The sequence below is a fragment of the Ochotona princeps genome, chromosome 7 (genome assembly GCF_030435755.1).
Source record: "Ochotona princeps isolate mOchPri1 chromosome 7, mOchPri1.hap1, whole genome shotgun sequence".
Classification (NCBI taxonomy): Eukaryota; Metazoa; Chordata; class Mammalia; order Lagomorpha; family Ochotonidae; genus Ochotona; species Ochotona princeps.
Genome location: NC_080838.1, coordinates 51,456,855 through 51,480,105, shown reverse-complemented (window position 1 = coordinate 51,480,105; position 23,251 = coordinate 51,456,855). Strand labels below are relative to the sequence as shown.

At 38.4% G+C, this 23,251-nt stretch overlaps 1 protein-coding gene across 1 annotated transcript in view; it reads right to left on the bottom strand.

Annotated features, from left to right (window-relative positions):
• Window positions 1-23,251, bottom strand: part of UNC5C (unc-5 netrin receptor C) — a 347,572-nt gene that overhangs the window by 43,952 nt on the left and 280,369 nt on the right. Inside the window, exons 7-9 of the mRNA XM_004590551.4 lie at window positions 19,272-19,436; window positions 2,403-2,459; window positions 219-410 (exon numbers count right to left, since the gene is read on the bottom strand). Of these exons, the coding sequence (XP_004590608.2) occupies window positions 219-410; window positions 2,403-2,459; window positions 19,272-19,436 (414 nt within the window). The remainder of the gene's footprint in view (window positions 1-218; window positions 411-2,402; window positions 2,460-19,271; window positions 19,437-23,251) is intronic.

Below are 23,251 nucleotides of genomic sequence, written 5' to 3'. Positions count from 1 at the left end.
GGTATGATAGAGCAACCTGTCAGAAAAGATAGCAAGGATGATTTGTGCATCTTGTCAACTCTTAATTGGTTAGATGAAAGACATTAATTCATGATGAACTAAATTGATGAAAAGCACAGCCAGCTAACTCAGCTGACCCAACTGTTACTGATCTTGAAACCATAGAGGGAAACTGCTTACTTTCACGAGTGACAGGGTGACGTGGAACACCAACTGACCTTGTCTTGCTGCCTTAATGTTCACAGGCTGAAATCCTCCATTGAGTGCTGATGAGTCAATAATATCTGATTCAAAGTCACGGTGATTCTTTCGATATACAAATAGGGCCACCACTACGGAGATGGCAAGGCAAACAATCACGGCGATCACAATCCCAACATAGAGAGCAACATCATCTGAGTCAGGAGCGGCTGGAGGAAAAGCAAGAACCATTAGAACAACTGCTTATAGAAATTGCCCACAGTATACATATGTATTACTATAATTTTTGCCGACATTTATTGCCTTTTTTATAGGTTAATTTCAAATCTATTTCAAAAGCTATATAAAATGACTGTGGCCTTTCAGTGGAAAATTATCTCTGATTTCTTTTCCTTTCTAACGGTGCATCTATCCACCCACTAATCTATCTTGTAATTGTGCAGCATAACAGACCATTTATTAGTATGCAGCTAAAGAAACTGAAGTTAAAGCCAGCCCAAACCACATGGGAAAAAGTTTATTGCCTATTTTGGGTGGAAGAGTTTGTAAGAGTTTTGCAATGCACTGATGTGGTTCTTTTAAAACATAAATGCCCTGGTAGAAACATTTTGTGTATTTTGAACCTCTGTATTTACTGAACCAGAATATTTTAGCAATTAATCATTCCAGATCATGAACTGACTTTCCATAGCACTCCTGATTTTTCCTCAGTCAATGGAGGCAGTAGGTAGGAACCATGTAATTAAGTGAAAGCAAACATAAGGACCAGAAATGGTAGGGTCTGGAAGGTGTGCCTTCAGAAGCCCAGATATGGGGAGCAGAGGTTAATGCTGATAGCCTTCCCCCAGTTCACGATATTGATAGAGATGCAATGTTATCTCTGAGAACCAAGGCTTTCCGGGATCCCTTGTGAGAGATTCACATTTTAGCTACATATTATTGGAATAAAACATAACTTTGCTAAGTGAGGTAAAGTTCTGGCTTAGTGATCAGAAAGATCAGATTACCCTAGAGGGCAAGTAAATGCTTGGTCAAAACCACATGTAGTTTCCTTGGAACTGGTTTTGGTATAAAACAGGAACAGCAATCCTGGAAATGCTGCAAGTTACCTTGGTGGCATAGAATGTGATTCAGGTAGAAAATGTGATAGAAGCTGATAAGTACAACAAAGCTAACCCTTAGCTGGACCCCTTTTCATCTTTATGTCTTTGAGTTTCCTGTGACCTACAGAAAATGTTCAGCAAGGTTAACCAAACCTTCTCTATTCCCCATCCAAGAGGTGTTGGAGTTGTCACTTCACATAATCAAGAAGAATCTCAAATGTTAGTTAAGTTTATATATCTGTATGTCTGTAGAGGAAGAGGATTTTCAAATCTGTAGGTCTCATGGCCCCCTAAAATTTGAAGAACGACTGCTCTCTCCTAAGGTTCAAAGTCACGTGGTTTATAAAAGGAGATAATGTTTTTCATCGCCAGTGGCTCATTTGATAACCCATGTTCTTCAGTTTTGGTATTTTTCATCCACTGGTAGGATAAATGAGTTCCCTACTAGAAAGTTGTTTATATTTAAACAGAATGTGTGTTTCATTTTCTTTTTCTTAAAATATTGTTCTCCGAAATGATTCTAGAATATCCTATTTTTCATCAGTCAACTACAGAAAATTTTTGCTGTTCACATACACACAAAAAAACAGTGACATCCCAAATACTTTTGGTTGCACAAGCGCTGTGTTCAAAGTGCTGAATTCACTTTCATTATTTTTATTTTAGGCCTTTTCAGCAGGATTGAGAACTCTGGTTAGAATATAATATTTCAGTCTTTAATGTTTTACTTTACCAGGTCATAATTACTTATTCAACATTCGTGCTTTCTCCTGCAGTGGATTTGCATTTCCTCAGCCCTTTTCTTTTTAATATTTGAACTCTGCCCTTTATTTATATCATCATCTTTCATGAGAAAGTTTTGTCAACTACCAGGACTCAAACTTTGAATATCAGACTGATAGATTTTAAAGCTGGCAGAGATGTGAAATGACCCTTTCTTCTTTTCAACAGGAAAATCTAATTTGCTTTTCATGTTCGACTATATTCAGCTTCTGTTTCCTGTGTGCACATCTGTGTTCCAAAGAAGAGTAAACTTGAACCAGGAGCAATAACGTTAAATGATTATTCAGCAACATAAAATTCAAACATCAAACTTACAAGAAAATCCATATTCATTCTGGGTTCTCTGTTCAGTTGAAATAGGATAAATGAAACCTTGAAAAGAAAAAGAAAATGGAACAAAAATGGGAACAAAATCAAATTAATGAGGGAAACAAAATGGGAAGCATGAGAAATGGTTTAATTAAAAGAAAAGGAAAAGAGACCTGTAGTCCTTTCAAATTCTGGTTCAGCACAGAATTATGATTTTGCATCTCCTGTCTGCTCTGGAGCCTCACTAAGAATTAATAAGTAGGCAGATTGAATTTCAGAGCGAAAACTGGTCTCGAGTCACTAACTTTGGAGTGCTTAAACTCTTTCTTTTATTGAACATAAACTCCAATGGATCTAATTTATTTCAGACATCAAGGGTCATTAGCATAAGGAAAGTCTTTTTTCCTTATCTCTGCCATATGCTTTAATATCCAGGACATATTCAGGAAGGCTCTAAACACTTTTCCCCCCATTTTTATTTAATCATAACAGCTTGCTCTGGGTCTAGCAGGACTAAGGAAGACCTGTCATCATTGGTCAAAGGTGAAGTTCCCATTTACTGAGCTGCTCTGCCATCATCTCTCCCCTCTACTGCAAACCTGCTTTTCAGATGTTCTTGTTATTTATTTACTTATTTATTTATTTTCATTTTTGATCCATTTCATTTACTGGATCCAACCGATACTGCTGAGGGACTGAATAGTTTCTGCATGCCATGGAAATTGGATGTTTTTTATTTGAAATCATTTGAAAAATCAATAGAGGTTGTAGGGTTATTCATTTAAGGCTTCAGAGGATTGGCATACAGTGGGCGAAAGAATAATCTCTTCCAAACTGAAAATGAAGAAGTAACACTGTAAGCTTTTCTTTTCATATGGTGCATTCTGAAGTAGGAAGCAATTCTTTTTACTACTACCAACAACATAAGACTAGCTGTAATAATGCAAAATAAAGAAAGATAGAAAGCAAAAAATGTGTAAAGATGTGCATCTATGGGAAAATTTTACATCTGAGCTTCTAACTGGCACCAAGAGTTCCCTAAGATTTAATATTTCAAGGCCTATGAATTAATCAAATACTATAGTGACATTTGGATTAATCAAATGACAGTGCATAGGAAGCATATGAATTAAACCTTCCTAGTAATACTCAGGAGAAAAAAAAATAGGGAAACTGCAGGAATTGCAATTAATTGGTTCCAAATGAAAAGTCTGTAAAGCTTTCAGACTTTGAATCGTGCCTCAGGTAGCTCCTCTGTAGTTTGCAAAACCCTCGGTCCTTACAAGCTATTTACCTATTTGAAGGAACTAATTCTGGAGAAACATGTAGGGCTACTTTAATGAAAGAGAGGTTTGCTGTAGCACAGACAGGTTTGCTCTGAATTAAATTTTAATGCTTTATTTTAGAGCAATGATTGCAACCTCCTACTTCGTTTTATAAATATTATATTCCTTATTCTAGTTGTCTGAGTCCATGTATTAGGTTTGATTTTCATTTTTAAACATCTCTCTGTAGTAATAACCTTTTTCCATTTGTATTCTGTGAACTCAATGAAAGGACATCTGGGACATACACAAGCTTTATAAATACCCGAAGGCTTGTGACAAAGCAAGTTCACTGGTAGTTGTTGAGGCCAGATAGCACAGCAACCCTTCTGGAAGTGATAATATTAACAGAGAAATGTCGGCAAACTACTGTTATTATTTTCATGGCTGAGGGCAAGCAGATGAGTAAAAAGTAGGCTACTGGAAATGTTCTAATATTCATACTACCATTTTGGTCAGAATCGGCCTGGCCTTCTGATGGAAGGAGAAGTCAGTCTCCGGGAAGATCTACCATGGCCTGAAATCTATTCCTGTAAGAAGCTCAGATTCTTCCCCAGTCTATGTCTTCACTTCTTAACAAAGTTTCAGTTCTTATCAAGCAAAACTGAGAGTCAAGAAAGGAACGGCATAGTTTTGGTTTTAACTTCAACTTTTCCATATTTATGTAGAGTTGGACACTCAATACATCTTGCTGTGCTTGTTGGTATATAATTGAGATTTATGTGTAATTGAAGGAACAGGATTTTGAATTCATTCATTTATGTGTTACCTAATACTGTTGAACTCTCCTATACTAAGACATATATATATACTTTGCTGGTTTCATGGAATTTGCATCCTAGAGTAACAGAAAATAACCAAGTAAACAAAAGCTAATTTTAAATACTGAGAAGTCCCTTTACAAAGGAAGACTGCAATGTGACTGGGAATAGAGGCATGTCTGTTTAAGGCAATTAGACAACCACTTTTTAGCTGAGAAAGAAATCTGAGTTGCACTTTCAATCATGAGAAGAATTTAGCCAAGTAAAATCAAGAGATACTTCTGTCCTGTGATTGAGCGCAAACAGTGCCAGAGTACTCATGCATGAGGACATTTCAAATGCATATTTTGATGTAAAAAGTTTTTGAAATGATGCGTATTTTGTTTTACAGTATGCATTCTCCATGAACCTTTTGAGGATTTCTAATGAAAACAGTGTTAAAAGGGAAGTGAGCAGGATGAGGAAGTGGGGAGATGGGGTCAGGAGGCTAGGCCAGATGTTATGGGCCTAAAAGCCTTTCAATTTTATTTTACAAATGGATTGTAAGAAAAACTAAATGATGTGGTCTAATGACAACCTGTCAATATTTATACCAATAAGTCTGATGGAGTGTCTATATTCATGGTAGATCAGAAGTGACATTAAAATAAAATTCCATGTGCAAAACAAAACATTACAGTTATTGCTCAAAGCCGTTTTGGACCAATCTAGTCAGTTGTTTCCCATGCAGTCTCTGTGTTCATCAATGGTCCAACATCTCAGTTTCCTCTGTTACAGTGGAACACTGATAAAGAGTTTTAGAAAGCAACCTGTGAAACTTTTTCCATCCTTTTTCAAAACACTTGTGCACCTTCTGCAGTAAACCATCACTTAGGAGTCTGAGAAGAGGATTACTCTTCCATCCCGTAAACAAGGGAAAGAGAGAGCCATTTTCTAGAATTTGTTTTTAGGCTGCTCCATCTGATCCATCTTCCCTGGAACAACAGGGGACATTTTCTGCAGCTAATGAGGTTTCCTGCTGAGAGTGGTCCCAGCAATAATGAAAAATAGCATTTCTGGCAGAACACAGTGCACAATAATTGTTTTTACTGTCACTCCTGACAGCCTGCTTCGTAAGTTAGGGGCTTCAGTTAACTTTTCTGTTACTTGAAAGCAAGTGAAAAGAAGAAGCACCAGGCCTGTAAACCAAGGCTATGGAGGATTCATGACCTTGACTTCTTCAGTCTCATGAACTAAAAATTTCATCCATATCCCTGCCACTTGCTCATTTATGACATTGGTCAAGTTAGCTATGTATCAGTTTTGAAATCAGTATAATGGAATGCAAATAATTATTTCCTTAGCCTTAGAATGGATGAACTTTATAAAGTGCTAGAATCTTGCATATACTCAATGAGCATAACTATGCCAATTTTATTTTTTCAGAATCAATAGTATTCTATTGCACAGGTACAGGTTAAAAAGTGGATTTGGAAGGGCTGGTATTTGCAGAGTCAATCCAGTCGATTATTGAATGAGTGAGCTTAGGAAACATATTTGGATTTCAATTACCCCAGACAATGCAGAGACAAAGAGCCCCATTTGAGAAACTGTGATCAACACACTCCTGTGAGTACAGTGCATTCTTTCAGCCGTCTCTGTTGAAAAAGGTTTGTGCATAACCTTTGTGGTTGGCAAAGATATGGTGACAGGTTTCTGAAGCACTTTTCTAAGGCGGAGTTGCAAATTTAGCTTTTGGTTTCCCCAAAAGGGGTGATGCCTCCAAAAGAGGTGTCTGCAAATGAGGCCACGGCAGAAGTGGCTGTTTGTGGAGTTTTGTTTTTCGTCATATGATTAAGTGATTAAGTGATTGCTTTTGGCACTTAGTGTGGCATTTAGTGAGGATACCAAATGTGCTGCCACTGGAGGTTCAGGGAAGTGCTTTCTGCAAAATGCTCCCATTGACAAGACTGAACATCCCCACTCTCAGGCTGAGAAAAGGTGCCCAGGCAGGGCGTTTACTCCTGTTGGCTGCCGCCAAGCCCACAGCAGAGCCCTGGTTTCATGGGGAACACTGATATCCTATATTCCCATCTATCTCACTTTTCAAAGGAGAATAATATTTGTTTTTATTTTCCAAGACCTGGGGGAATAGGGAATGGAGGAAGTTTGGTTACAGAGAGCAATTTTAAGCAAGCAAAGGCAGTTTAAAAACTATGGTAGGCTGCTTTGGTGCGGCTTTGCCCTTGAAAGGCATTTCATAATTGCTCAAAACTTCAAGAGATGATCTTGGCTGACTTTTCTTCCAATGAGGAAGCCTAGCCCTAAAGGTGGGAAGTGTTATTGTCAGTTACCCAAAGCCATGGTTTTCTATCAACTTTAAGCTGGTTCAATTCTGTCAGTAAGCACATGACATTATCTAGTTGTACATGTGATGTGTATAGAAGATGACAGCTGAAAATAATCATGGCTTTATTAAACTGCAAAAAAAAGCAAGACAAGTGGTTTTTATGCTATAAGTAATATTTTTTGTAAACAAGTTATCAAGCACACAGATGTGCAAAATATCCTACCTTCTGCGCATCACTGGCTAGATTTTAATTCCTCAAAGCCAAGGCGATGCTGTCACACCTTGCGGTCACTCAGGATGTTAGAGTTAAAGCACAGTGTTGATGGGTACTTGCTATCTCAACTTCTCAGAGCATGCAGTGGTAAAGACACTTGCTTGATATGGCAAAACGGTCAGACTAGAGTTAAGATTGGATCGCAGCTGCCAGGCCTTGGCTGCATAGCCCAGTAGGGACTGTATGAGCATTAACTGAGAGTTTTTAATGAGCAGAGATAAGGAAATCTAGAAACAGGCTTGGTGCCTTCCTGCCTTTATTGTAATCAAGTGACTGAACGAGATAACATTGATGATTTAGGCTATAAAATATGTCTTCATTGAAAAATTCTAATGAATCAAGCAGCCCTCTATTGCTTTTGATCCCCATAGAATACTGTCCGTTCACATATGTTGTGGCCCTGGAAACAATGCCACATTGGAACATAATGAGGAAAGCTTGAAGGCAAGCAGGGGGGCATTAAAAATATCTACCCCTCTCCTTTTTGGTTGGGTATTTGGTAACTAATTTAAAGACCTGGAGAGTTTTAATTTTGACATGCCTATGTATAGATTTTTCCCTCTGGTTGTTCCATAAGCCTTGGTCACTGGGTTCTCAAATCAAAGGGGGGAAATCAACAACCATATATTACATATTTTGTTCCTTCATCTTTGGTCACTAGGTTATCAAGTTTCAGAAGCCAAAACAATGATGATGCTATATATTTTGTATCTTACGGGAATTTCAGATTGAATTGTCATCCTAGTTACTTCCCATATAATGAATGATTCTTGGTACTTGTTGCTTCTGACTCCAATCTACATGGCTAATCTGCTTGCATTTATTTAATACCAAAAAGGTAGAATAGTTATCACCTTACAGGGTTTGTGAGCATCTTGTAATCATGTTTTTCTTGTGCAAAAGAAAAAGCTGAAGCATAGAACTGAGACAACCTATCTAATGGTTGTTAGCATTCATTGCTATAGAATGTGCCATTCTTCTGCCGTGTAGAGCATTGCCAAATGTGCATGTTTATTCATTTCATCTCTTGATGGTCATCATTTTTGAGGCATATGATGTTCCTTCTTTAAATATTTACTTAACACAAAGTTTTATGCCAAATACAATGTGGGGAACATACATTTTCAGCCATCTCATGCACACAAGGCTCTCTAGTTACAATGGAATCCAAGTGCGAGGCTTGGAGTACTGCTTTGCTTGTCCCACCCTCAAATCAAGACCCCATTTGGAAGTTGTTTCATTTGTGGGAGGAAACTTCTTTGTGTGGCTTAAATATTTTAATGTAATGAAGATCCATGAAAAACCTCACACAGGGTTTCTGTGTAGTCAATTGTGGCTTATAAATGCATGAACTATTCTGTATAAAAGTATATATTTTTAACTTACCAATGATTGCATTAGTGTTAGTCCTATTTATGTGTGAAGTGTACAACAGACAACGTTAGAAGACCTCTCCTCCCACGATGATGTTATTTTTAGAAGTATCTATGTCCCAAGGGGTTTTTTCCCTCTCCTTGACCTGGTTGCATGGTCTTTTTGCCAATGACTTTGTACTAAGAAAAATATGGGTTTTCTTTTTTTCCCTTCATCTAATTACGTTGTTTCTGATGCAAATAATCTTATTAAAACCTCAAGGGCTGTTCAAAAATCAACATCCCAGATTTCCTCTTCTCCTTTTAGGTCAGTTCTTATCTAGCAATCCCATCAGTGCTTCACTAATGATGTCAAAGGTCAGGCCTGTCAAAGACACCCAGAGTCATTTATTATAATTTACCACTCTTTGGAGGCCTCAGTTATTGATGGGGCTTAAGGAACACCAAATAAATGAATACATAAATTCTAAGAAATGACAACCAAAATTGAAAAGAACATTTGCTTATCACTCATGTCAGCTGTCTAAATTGTCATGGTAATTTGTCACACCAGCCTTCAGAGGATGTTTGGCTATGCCTCGCTAAGCTGATCCACAGTCTTGTCCCTAACAACATGCGGCCACACTCCCCTGCAAATGAAGAGCAGATAACCAGCATCCCAGGATGTAAACATGTCTTATCTTCAGACTCAGTGCAAGTGAGAGTTAACTGCCTGACATTTAACTTAAGAGTTTGGTAAAATCAAACTCAAAGATCAGCTACCAAGTAATTGCATGTAGTTGAGTCCATCCCCTTCTAAGCTCCTCTAAGGAGAATAATAAATGGTTTGAATCAAGAGGCAGTCATATTAGTATTCTTTCTCTTGATAGAAAGAGGTAAAGGATGTAGAATCTTGATGTGACTGGTTTCTAAAAGGCATTCTCTAGCTGCTAAATTGTGATGCATCAGGACAGCATCAGCCAACAGCCAGTGTGATTCCCAAGGATCCCCACGTAGCTGTGGTAGTCTGCATGGGACACCTGTCCTGATCCGCTCAGCGTTTCCTTTGCATCTAGAACCTGGAGATGTTGCCCATGTCTCCTCACACCAAGTTGCCTGGGGCTCCATAGGTGTTTGTCAGGTTTCTGTGGGCTCAAGTTCCTAACCACATCCCCACATTCAAAAGCAGGAAAATGTTTGGCCAGAAAGGAAAGAAGCAAACCACACTTAGAGAGATGAACGAGCACACACTGAGATGAACAGGCAGTCCACATGCAAGATATCGACTTGTTGGCTGGGACACTGCATATCAAGAACTATACAAACAAAGCCATGACATCAACTTCTGAAAAACAGATGAAAGTATTTACTATTTAACACTCATAATTATTCTTTCCTATCAAACTGTTGTGTTGGCAAGAATTTTACTGGAAACTGGCTAGCACCTTCTCCAATGCCTACCACGGACAGTTCTACACACCTAATTCTAAAGCCAAGACACGATGTGTTGTAAATCATATCCCCAACTTCAATGTACCTGGGATTCTGGGAGCCTTTGGTATGCAGTGTGGCCACACCACAATTTAAGCCTGGCAGATCCTGCTCCTTCCTCTGGTGAAAATTAATGGAAGAGCAGTGTGACATGCAAATGTTTTAATGAGTAGAAAGTGCTAAATTTGCAGAATGCATAGCATTTTAATTTCCCAAAGTCAGGAAGTTCATTGATGCAAACACAATTCTAGGCAGCCCTTGTTTGTAAATTGCATTTTTTCATTTGTCTACTGTGGCATAAACCCTCTTCAGCAGCAAAGAGCCAGTCTAAATTCAGATTTGAATGATTGTATATGCCTTTGTGGAACTCCAAACTTAAAATGGGATTAAAAACTGAAATCCACAGAAATAGTAACAGTAGTGGAATAATCTCATCTGGTGTATTCATGAATATATGTAAATCATCAGTTCTGAACTAAGCCACAATAAACTGTTTAGATTGGTGCTTTAAAAAAGTAAGAGGTAGGCATGGGTTAAGCTCTTAAATGCCAACCCTAGCAAAACAGGTCTTAGTGTGAATTCATTATAAAGATTATAAAAGTTATTCATTCTTAGTAGTACAAATGTATTGCAATGTAAAAGGCGAATATGTTTGTTTGCTTAGCCTGTTTGGACAGTTTCTGAGTGCCTTGTTCTTTCTCATTGCCTTCTGTTGACTGTCTACTTGATTTTCTCCTCTGTCTCTCTATGTCCTTGATCTCTTTTTGTCTCTCATGAAACCTTTCATGTGAATCCTAAATCGAAAACCTATTGCAAAATATGAAGATGGGACTACTTTTTTGTCATTTTAGGAGTGGTAAACAGAAATCAAAATGTTTTCATATAATACAATGGACTGCCTTTAATACCTTCTAAGTGAAAATATATTCGGTTTATTGTCAAGTAAAAACAGTAAATCTGTTAATAATGTTGAATTCCTTTCTCTGCTCAGAAAGATTAAACCTGTGCATTCAGCAGTTCTAACACTTGGAGTGATTCCTTTCTTGCTCAAAGTAATCGAAGCTGTTTAGTGTACTGAAGAACTTTAGTTTTTAAAATGCTTATTTTCTTTAAAAAATTAACAATGTGGTCATAAAGCCAAAATGTCTGCTTTTCTCTGGGACATTAAGTGCCTCTGATGATCTCTAACTCCTCTTTAATAATGTATTTTAGTGAAATGACATCAATTCTGGATGTTCTTACTTTGAGGGCAACAAGACATCCTTTGCAAGGAAGGAACTACTTTTTCAGGTCAAAGAGACCATATTCAGTAAGTATATATTATACTTAAAGTAACATCAGCTATACAGGAATGGTCGAAAAGCTTTGCCGAAAAATTGCTTAAAGACAGGGATCTTGTTTTCACAAGCGAAATTACATATCATGTAAAGAACTGGCTTTTCCCCAACTGTCTAAGAATAAATATGGTTGTGAGGACAGAGTGATAGACATATAACATACAAAGAGGAAATATTGCAGAAACTGTAATTCGATTCCAAATTTCCATGGAATCAAAATTCTTGGTTTAAAGAATATAAGTGGCTCTTACCAATTAGGCCTTCATACTGTTTTTTTTTTTTTGCAATATCTATATTTATGATATAATTTAAATCAATGCCACAAAATTCCCAGGATAAATTGTTACTACTACTGTCTCCCAAATCCAGAGGCACCTGCTTTCAAGAATGCTGGACTTCTAGCCAATTTTCAACATTTCTTTGATAAGGTATCTTTTATAACTCTTGCCATAATGGATGCTAAGCATAAAGAATGTGCAAAATAGAAAACATGAAAACATATGGAAAATAAAAAGATGAGATATGGTCTCACAAGCCAAGAAAATGTACAAATTCTGTTCATCTTTGTTCTAAACCGATTTTAACAGACTTTAGATCAGATGCATTTATAAAAGTACTGAAAAACTAGAAGTTAAGAAACTTTAGAATTTAAGAAATGTTTCTTGGGGCTGGTGTCATGGCTCAACATGTCATGGCTAATCCTCCACTTAAAACTACGTGTCGGTTCCTGTTACAGCTGTTCCAATAACAATCCAACTATCTGCTTATTGTCTGGGAAAGCATCTGAGGGTGGCCCAAGTTCCTGGAACTCTTTGCACATGTGGAAGAACAGGAAGAAGCTCCTGGCTTCTGGCTTCAGATCAGCTCAAGTCCAGCTGTTGTGGCCATGTGGGGAGTGAGCTAGTGGATGGAAGATTTTTCCTTCTCTGTCTCTTTGTTTTGTAGACCTGCCTTTGAAACAAAAATAAATATATCACAAAAAGAAAAAAAATTCTTTTGGTACAAATTTTGTTTGAAATTTATAGATTTTCATATGTTTTCATGAAATTTTTGAGGAGCTTCACATCAATGCGTATTCTGCTTTTCCAGGTTAACGCTACACAAATATTTTAACTAAGACATCATGTTGCATTTTATGGACGCACTATATATTACTTAACTTTTTTTTTTTCATTTAAAATATTGTTTGGCAGATGCAGAGGGTAGGGGAAGGAGATTGGTCCCATTTACTGGCCCTTCGTGGGTGGACCGAAGTCAGCCTCTAAGAAATTAAGCCCAGTCTGCCATATAAGTAACTGGCAGTTGGCTTCTTGAGCCCTCATTGTTGACTCCTATGTTCGTGATGTGCAGGATGCTCGATTCAGGAACCAGAGTGAGAAACTGAATCCAGAAATGACAATTTAGGACACAGGTACTGACCAGCATCATCACTGTGAGGCTAAATACTCCTCCCTAAGTTATATGTATAGACAACAATAAAATCTAAAAGCATATAGGCATATTTTGCTTATAGTTAAGGAGGTTTCCTCTGGCCACAGTGATGACCTTGACTTGTTACATTGCTTCTCCAAATACTAGGAAAAATTCATAGCTTCACTTGTAATATGAGTTTCTACTCAACTAGTTCTTTTCAAAAGTAGTTGATGAAAATTTCAATTTTCACTGATATTTGAGAAAAACAAAACTTCTTAAGTCTATCTTACATAAATACAACAGCCTGGTAAATAATCTAGAAAAGTAGTGATTATTCATTTGAAAACTAAACATCTTAAAACCTTTAAAGTCTGAATAAAAGAAAATGCTAAATTAAAATTACTGGTAAAGCAATGTCTAATATATGGATATTATATATCCATAATGAGAAACAGACTTGAATAACGCATAAAATTTGAATAAGAAATGATTCAATCTGATAATCAAAGTCCTCGATCAGATATTTTAAATTAAATACTGAACAATATTGTAAGTTCCATCTCATTGTTTTACAAGTCTCTGCTTCACTTTTTCTTTTTCTCTTCCCTCCTTTTCTCCCTCCCTCCCTCCCTCCCTCCCTCCCTCCGTCCCTTCCTTTCCTTTCCTTCTTCCTTCCTTCCTTCCTTCCTTCCTTCCTTCCTTCCTTCCTTCCTTCCTTCCTTCCTTCCTTCCTTCCTTCCTTCCACAGTAGAACAACAGAGAGGGAGGAAGAGAGAAAGAGACGGGGGGAGGAGAGGGATTGAGACAGGCGGGAAAGAGAAAAATATTGTCTATCTATTAGTTCAGTCTTCAAATGGCTGAAAAATCCAGGACGTGGAAAGGTTGAAGACAGGCATCAAGCAATCTACCTGGGTTTCCTATATGAGCAGCATGAACCCAAGGACTTGGGCCAGCCTCTGCTGCTTTCCCAAGCACGCTAGTGGGGGAGCTGGATCAGGAAACAGATGGCAGGCTCTGGAACTGGCATTCCAGTTTTGGATACTGCTGTCCCAAGTAGCAGCTTAATTTGCTGTACCACAAAGCCAATTCCTTAACTTTTTGCAAAAACAAAACACAACTTACTTATTTCTTCAAAATGAAAAGGGACCAACAGAGTGAGGGTGAGAGCAGGAGTGAGCAATCAATGACGTGCTGTTCACTCCCCAAATGTCTGCAAAAGACAGGTCTATGCCAAGCCAAAGTCAGGTAGAGGGACCCTTATTTGGGTCTCCTAGGTGATCATGGGAGTGGGAAGGACTCAAGTATTTGGGCCATTATCCACTGTCTTATTACACACCTATGTAATAGGAGGAAGACTGTAACTGACAGATGTAGGATGTGGTGTATCAAGTGGCAACATAACTTGCTATGCCTTCTTTTAAAAAAAATTGTTTTTCTTTGAAAGGCAAATATTACAGAGTGAGAGAAAAATAACTTCCATCTGGCTACTTCACTCTTCAAATGATCACAGGGGTTGGAGATGGGTTGATCAGAAACCAGGAGGCAGGAGCTTCTTCTAGGTCTGCCATGTGGGTGTAGGGTCCCAAGGACATGATCCATCCTACGCTGCTGGCCCAGGTTATCCCTCATCAGTGGCTGGATTGGAAGTGGAGGAGCCAGGAAACAAACTGTCGCCCCTTGGGGCTGCTGGTATCACAGGCAGGGGATAAACATACTATGCCAAGGTGCCAGCCACACCACCTTTACTTATAATCTTTCACTGTAATTAGATTTTTAAACATGTCCCTCACAAACATTGTTACATTGAATTTTTCCTTTAATTCTGAATTTCTTTAAACAAATTACTTTTGATTCTTTTATGTTATGTTTCCTATTATATACATCTCTGCCATCTTATTTGTGGATTTCCTATATTATTGTTTCTTTCTTCTTTCTTTTTTGTTTTTCCTGCTCATTGACTTTTTTTTTGTGGTCAATCAACATTTTAACCAGTTCACTTCCTTAGTCTAATGAGAATAGTATTACTATTTTTTTTCCTAAACAACACATAGAACTTGGAAAAATTTAAATTAGTTTATACCTTCCCAAATTCCATGTTAATCCTGTCTGTAATTTACTTGCAGCTTATTTTTAACGGTCCCTGATTTTTTTTCTGTGATTTTTTTTGATGAATCAAAATTTACTTTAGAATTTCGGCTGTTTACTCAGAGTTTGTGAAATTTTAATCTTGGTTGTGCAAAAACAGTTCATTTTATTGCTTTCTCGAGTAATATTGAATTTTCTCATTTTATCCTCATAGGTGCTTTAACCTCCCTTTCACATCATCACTTGCTTATTGTTCTCCTGAATTCTAGAAGTTTCATGGGATGTATACCACTTTACTAATTTTCTTGTCAGTTTCTTATAAAGTCACATCTGATTTGTTTTTAATCTCTCATTGAATTTTCAGTTTCAGAAAACATTTCTAGAAAACATATTTGATTTTTTCCCAAATCTGTGTTCCTTTAAACAAAAATCTGTTTAATTGTGCCTAGATTCCTTTTAAAAATCAGTTTGCATCTCAATCATTTTATGCGATTACCCCAATTATTCCATGTACCTGTGTTAATAGGACGCTAGCTCATTAATTGCACGGCTGACTCTGCCTGTAAGTGATCACTTGGGTGGGTTCAGAGTTTATATTGAATGTGAGCTCTTTGAAGCATGTGCTATTTTTATCATAGACAATCACATTTCAGTTGTGGAAGGGTTACTATAAGATGGCCTACTGCTGGTGCCCCAGAAGTTTTACCAATTAAGTTAATTATATCCCTTTTGTTTTTCTTCCTTGCACTGTTTCTTTACCTCCATACCAGAGCTGGGTATAGGACTGTGGTTTTTCTAGAAGTTTTATTTAAGTGAGTATTTCATTTTCCTTTCCTTGCTGGGAGATTTCCTGTGGTTTCCAGGGTCTGGTGTGTGCAGGGGGAAACCTCGGAGCTTTTTTTTTTTTTTTTTTGGCAGGGGTTGGGGGAGGCTGGAACACAACTGTTCCTAGGCCCCCAGCTTTATTTAGGGCTCTGGCTTCCATGTCTCAGCCTCAGGCCCCACAGAGTCAAATCTTCTGCCTCATGGCCTAAATTAAACCCCAAACTCCCAGGTCCTGGGTCCTATATCCACTATCCCCACATGCTAGTGGCATCTCTCATATAAGTGACGCTGTAGTTTTGAGTTGTAACTTCATTTCTGTCACTTAAAGATTTTTCCATCTAGTTTCTTCTGAATCTTCCTCTCTTCGCTCCCAGTTCCCATGTGTGTCTTTTTAGCTTGTAATATTTTATCCAATACTTCCATAATAATTGTATTTAAAATGCTAGTATTTTTTTAAAAGATATATAGAGAGGAGGAGAGACAGATAGGAAGATCTTCTGTCTGCTGATTCACTCCCCAAACAGCTCCAACGGCTGGAACTGAGCCAATCTGAAACCAGGAGCCTGGGGCCTCTTCTGGGTCTCCTACACAGATGCAGGGTTCCAAGGCTTTGGGCATTCTTCATCTGCTTTCCCAGGCCACAAGCAGGGAGCCGGCTGGGAAACGGGGCTGCTGGGATTAGAACTGGCGCCCATATGGGATCCCATAACATTCAAGGCAAGGACTTTAACTGCTAGGCTACTGTGCCGGGCCCTAGAGATGCTATTAAAGTGGGTGACTACAGAAGAAATATGTTGAGGGGAAAGAAAGAGAACAAGAACACACACAAGCTCCAATTTGTGGGTTCCTTTCCCAGTGGTCTGCAATGGCTGGGACTGAGCCAGCCCAAGACATGACCCAAGAACTCATTCCTGCTCTCCTGAGATGGCACCAATTATCCAACCACTCAAGACATCACCACCAACTTCACTACCTCCTCAGGATGTTAACTGGCAGGAACCTGAATCTTTTAATTTAATCTATGCAGCCTGATGGGGAATGTGAGTGCCTAACTGGCAACTACTTTTCCAAATGGCTGGCCCTGAATTTGGTTGTTGTCAACCCTGACACTACTATTTTCTACTTAATTTATACTGTATTGATCTTCGGTACCAACTTAGCTCTTTACTTCTAAAAGACTATATTTAACTATTTGAGACATTTTAATCCCATTTATATCCATATATCCATTATATCTATACTTATATCATAATTATTTGTATATAGTTTTAAATAGATACAAAGTTTGTATCTCAGATCCAGCTCAATGTTAAGTAGGCTCACTTCATGGTGAGGTAATACTGTAACACGTGAAAAGATTCTCCCAACATGGAGTATTAAATGGTCACTCGTAATTATTAATTGTAATCATCTGACTTTCCTTCCTACCTTGATTCTTTCATTATGGCTCTTTGTCTTTCTCCAAATTCTAGAGTCCTACATATATTTTCCGCAAAATATGGGCTAAAGCAACATCATTTCTTTGCAATACTTTGGCAATATCATGTCATAAACACCAAGCTCTCTGGTAAACAGAAATTATAGCTTTCACTGTAAAATACTATAATTACATGGTGCAGTAAGATCGCTGAGGTTTTTATCACTGAGGTAATCAATAGCAGTGTAGAGTGCAATCCTATGTTAGACTGTGGAAGATATAGAAGGGCAGATAAAATAGTCTATTGACCCAGTAGGGGCTTTTACTATTGCATATCGGGCCTGTGGTGATAAACAGCTCTTTAGTTGAATGGATTTAACCCACATAGTAAACCATTTCAGCCTAACAAGACTTGTAATAGACACACACGCTCATGCACATGTACACGTAAACAAACAAAACACACTTACAGCCTACTTCTTGTCCCTGTTTACATACAAAATTCAGGTCATCATTTTTGGCACATATCCAATCATACAGAAAAAAAAAGGTTATTAATCCTGTAAGAAGTGATCTGGATGCCAAGGGATTGGGGAGTCTTAGTTTGGATGCTTTACGTTTGTAAATAGACTATGTTGTCTCATATAAGTAATAACATGCCTGGTGAGTAGCATGGTATTTCCTTGTTAAATCAGTTGCCTTGAGAACTTATAAATATGAACAACAGAAACAGTCAATTTTAAATCACCCAATGCTAAAGTGTGACACTGAGAGAAGAGGAAGGAAAAATGGGGAGCAAACTCCCCTAAAATGCTACTTTCAATGACAGGAATCAGTTTGTTTTGTAGTAAATAGAGAAACTTGAAAAAAAAAAGCAATGTTAAAATGTAAAACTTGTATGTGTGATGCTGTCACTTTATTCCTAAAGTGCAATTCCTGCCCAGAGGCACAAACGCCACATCTCTGGAAAAAGGGCGAGAACAGCAGATGTGTTCTTTTCATTCTTGCGTTTCTGGTAGCAGCTCGGTGGGATGCACAGTAGCAGCCCCAAATCAAAACCAGAAGCTTTGTGTAAGCGCAGCAGCAGCTCCTTCTTGAAGAGTGCAATGCAGCCTGACCATACAAATAAGAAGCCTCTTGGATTTTCATCCTGTGTTAGCAGCGTAATTATTTATTTGTGTTTTAAGCAAGATTTCTTTTTTAAGGGTCCTTGTGTGTATCGATTCTAAAAGGTAAACAATTTCATATGCACTGAAAACACAATATTTCATTCTTAAACGACAAACACAAATACCTTTACACAAACACATTTAGTTGCTTGTATTCTGCAAGCAATTTGCAATGCGTTGTATGAATGTCAACATTTGGCCACCATTTGCTTAGATTCAAAAGTAGCGAGCACATTATTTGATCCATTATTCTCAATGTGTGTGATTTCAGAACAATTCTTAGTCCTGTCACCAAGGAAAGACACAGTAAATGTATACCCAAGGGCTCCTCAGTAAAGGAGAAACACTTAATAAGCATGGAAATCAAACTGCAGCCCTTTAAGATAATCTAAGGAACAAAGACATGGAAAAAGGGAAAGTATTTAGCTTATAGTGCCCATTTCATTCCCGAGCCAATTTTCTGCACTCGTTTTAAAAATTCATGCACTACTGTGTTATTTATGTAACCTTATTTGCTTTAACAAAATCCTGCCCGCATTATAAACTCTCCCACAAACCGGCCATTTTTAAGGGATTGTGAAATTGCACATTCTAAACATTTATTGTAAGCTGACAAATCTACTTGCACAAATATTTGCCATCCTTACATGTATTTCCCATTTTGTGGATACTGCTTTAACATTAGTCATGGATTATGAATAAGTAGCTCAGTTTTTGGAAGTCATGTCTTGACTCTGTGAGTTTAGGATATCCTTTTGTGCACTCCTGGATAATGGGTCCTTGGTCTAGAAGGAATGACAACCTCTCTATGGAAATGACTAAATCGTTCCTTGCTCATGGGTCAGTAATACTGAGTTTCACTGTTAATTTTACAGTTATTATTCATTCTGGTTCTTGGGAAATGGGCATTTTCCAATTTTCAGGGAGGGAGGGAAAGAGTGAGAGAGTGTGACAGTTTGAGTATATTGCAGCATTTTTGGTTGTTGTTCAAAGAATTCATACTTTTTAATATTTTCTCCAAATGTTTTTACATCCTTCAATCACACGTCCTCCGATCACCTGCTCAAATCCACTCCAATTTGGTCTAATCTACTTACTTTGCATGCAGAGCCCGTCAGTGCAGTTCTTGGATTGCAAGACCAGCCCGTCGCAGTCCTTGCCTCCGTTCTTGGGGGCTGGTGCAGTACATTCCCTTCTACGCCAGTGGGTACACTCAGTCCCGCACGTAGACCACTTGCTCCATGAGGTCCACCTGCCATCCACTGCCATGAAAAGATTGCATGTCAGATCACTGAGAGAACCACCGTTTGAGGGTGAAGCACAACATGACAAAACCACCATGTAAGACACACTCAGAAGCACTCTGTCCATTTCTGTCACTGAATACTAAAGAGTGTTCTGTGTTGTCTGGGTTCTGTGTGATGCTCTCCTCGTGGGTCAAGCCAGGAGGTTGTTAATGGGACACAGCAAAACCGAGTGGTCCCATGGTGTCACATAAAAATTGGTTATGGTGTTCTTTTTTTCTGCCTTTCCCTCTTTTTAAAAAAAAACTTATTTTATTTGAAATGTAGAGTTACAGAGAGAGAGAAAGCGAGAGAGAGAGAGTTCACTTGTAGATTCATTCCCTAAATAGTCATAATTGAGATGAGTTGATCAGGATCCAAGAACCAGGGGCTTCTTCCATGTCTCCCACATAGATTTAGGGGCCCAAGGACTTGGCCATCTTCCCTTGCTTTCCAAGGTCATAAGCAGGGCTGGATGGAAATGAGCAGTCAGAACATGAATCGGTGACCATATGGGATGCTGGTGCTGAAGGAAGAGGGTTAGTCTAGTCCATTAGTCCCACCCAACCCCTTCTTTAAAAAAAAACAAAAGCTTCTGTATTTTGTGGTGAAAATTAAGCATTCTTCTTTGGGTCTAAGAGCCATGATTAATAGCATCATCTTGACAATGAAACTTGAATGGCACTTAGAACAGGTTGGTACACTGGGGGAGAAATTTCTTTATTCATCCTTCCCTCCATGCATCTTTGCTCCCTCCTTCCTTCCCTTCCTTTCTTGCTTCCGTCCTTCCTTTCTTCTTTCCTGTCTTCAGTCTATCCATCCATGCAATTACCTCTTTCCATTTAGCCATACATTATCCTTACATCCACCTATGCATTTATTAATGCAGTCATCCAATATGTTTCTCATTAATTCACTTTTACCTCACATTTTTTCATTGAGGCTAATTTTTTTCTACTGAAAACTTCCACTTAGTATCCAATGATTTTATTAAATTATTTGATGAGCTATTTATTTCTATGTTTTAATAATAATATTTAGGTAAATCTCTAATTTCTGCAGTAAGTTACATTTATGAAATTGATTTACTATCTAATTTTGGCAGCATTTTCAATGATAGTGAATTGGGATATCTTGTGACCCAAAGCCCAGGCGCGGCTCAGCAGAGTGAATCTGTAGGGCACTGCCTTTGAGAGGGAGCCACAGGGGAAGGGGCCTGGCACTAGGGCTGGCCCACAAAGCCTCCTGACCCAGCTCAGGGCTGTGATCTACAGACCCTGAAAGCAGCTGGTGACTCAGGCAGTAAGCCCTGCTGGGCTCAGCCGGAGACCCCAAACCAGAGCCGGCTCAGCTGAATCACCGCTAAAATCTCAAAACAACAAGAAGCAAAAACACAATGAGGAGAAGTATCAGAAAAAGCAATGACCCAGAGGAAAGATCAAGCACTCCCTCCCAATACAACCAAAAACTAATCTCAATATCTGAGATGCAAGATGAAGACATAGAGGAACTATCAGATAAGGACTTTAAGAAGCTAATGATGAAATTCGTCAGAGAGAGTGAAAAGCGCTGGGAAGAGTCTAAGGCATTCGAAAACCATATCACTGCAGAAATAAATCAAATCAAAAAGGGAATCCTCGATATAGAGCACAAAATTGAAAGCCTAACCAACAGAATGAACACAGCAGAGGACAGAATATCAGAATTGGAAGACAATCAGAATGAAAGGCAGCAGCTCATCAAACAGTTGGAGACAAATCTAGAGAAAGCCAATAGGTCCATACAGGAAATGAAAGACAACCTCAAAAAATCAAATATTAGAATAATAGGCCTTCCCGAAGGAGTGGAAAAGGAGACAGGCTTGCAACGGGTGCTCAATGAGATAATACAGGAGAACTTCCAGAATATTGGAAATATAAATCCAGCACAAATCCAGGAAGGGCAAAGAACCCCCAGGAGATACGACCCAAACAAATCGTCTCCCAGACATGTGGTCCTCAAGCTACCTTCAAGTGAATACAAGGAAACCATTCTAAGACAAGTAAGAAAAAAGGATAAGATTACTTTCAGGGGAAGGGAAATCAGGATCACAGCCGACCTATCAGAAGAAACGCTCCAAGCAAGGAGAGAATGGGGTAAAACCTATCAAATCCTGAAACAAAACAACTGCCAACCAAGAATAATGTACCCAGCAAAGCTCTCATTTATATTTGAGAATGAAATCAAATACTTCAACAGTAAAGAGAAACTCGAAGAATACATCAACATGAAACCAGCTCTGGAAAATCTCCTCAGGAAGGTGCTAAACCCAGAAAGAAAAAATACAAACCAAAATCAAAGATGGCAAATGAGAAGACCTCCCCACTAAAATCCATACAAGAAAAGTCAACCAATCAAGAACTCTAATAGTCGCAAATACACACTTGCATACTTACACTCATGGCAGCCCAAAACCAATTCCTTTCAATATTATCTCTAAACACAAATGGCTTAAACTCACCAATCAAAAGGCATAGATTAACGGAATGGATCATCAAACAGCACCCAACTATATGTTGTCTACAAGAGACACATCTAACCAGAAAATCCTGTAAGAAATTTAAAGTGAAAGGATGGAAAAAGACATTTCATGCCAATGGACGAGAAAAAAAGGCTGGCGTAGCTGTTCTAATCTCAGATGACCTAGACTTCAAGCTGACAGACATCAAAAAGGACAGAGAAGGACATTATATATTGGTGAAGGGACTGATCCATCAAGAAGTAATTACAATCGTGAACATATATGCACCTAATTCCAATGCGCCTAGCTTCGTGAAGCAACTACTTACAGACTTAAGGGGAGACATAGATACACACACAATAATAGTGGGTGATCTTAACACCCCACTAACAACTATAGACAGATCAACAAAACAAAAACTCAACAAAGAAACAACAGAGCTCGTACAAACATTAGAACAACTAGACTTGGTAGACATTTATAGAATTTTTTATCCTAAGACCACAGATTATACATTTTTTTCAGCAGTGCATGGCACCTTCTCCAGGATCGACCACATGATAGGACACAAAGCAAATCTAAATAACTTCAAAAAGATAGGAATCATACCATGTACCCTCTCAGACCACCACGGAATGAAACTGGAAATCAGCAATTCAAAATGTCCCAGGAAATATAGAAACTCTTGGAGGCTGAACAATATGCTATTAAACGAACAATGGGTCAGGGAAGAAATTAAAGATGAGATCAAAAAATTTATGGAAACCAATGAAAACTCTGACACAACATTCCAAAACTTGTGGGACACTGCCAAAGCAGTGCTACGGGGTAAACTCATCGCAATTGGAGCTCATGTCAAGGCCCAAGAGAGGCGCCAAATACAGGAACTAACCACACACCTCCAGGAATTGGAAAAGCAGCAGCAGATGAGCCCCACACACAACAGGAAACAAGAAATCATCAAAACAAGGGAGGAAATCAACCAGATAGAAATAAAAAAAACCATACACAAAATCAACGAATCAAAAAGCTGGTTTTTTGAAAAGATAAACAAAATAGACACCCCGCTGGCCCGTCTGACAAAGAAAAAACAAGAGAAAGCAAGAATTAACAGCATCAAAGATGAAAAAGGCAACATAACAACAGACATTACAACCATTAAGAACATAATCAGAAATTACTACAAAGCACTGTACTCCAACAAATCAGAAGACCACCAAGAAATGGAAAAGTTCTTAGACTCACACAACCTGCCAAAACTTAGCCCAGAGGCAACAATCAACCTGAACAAATC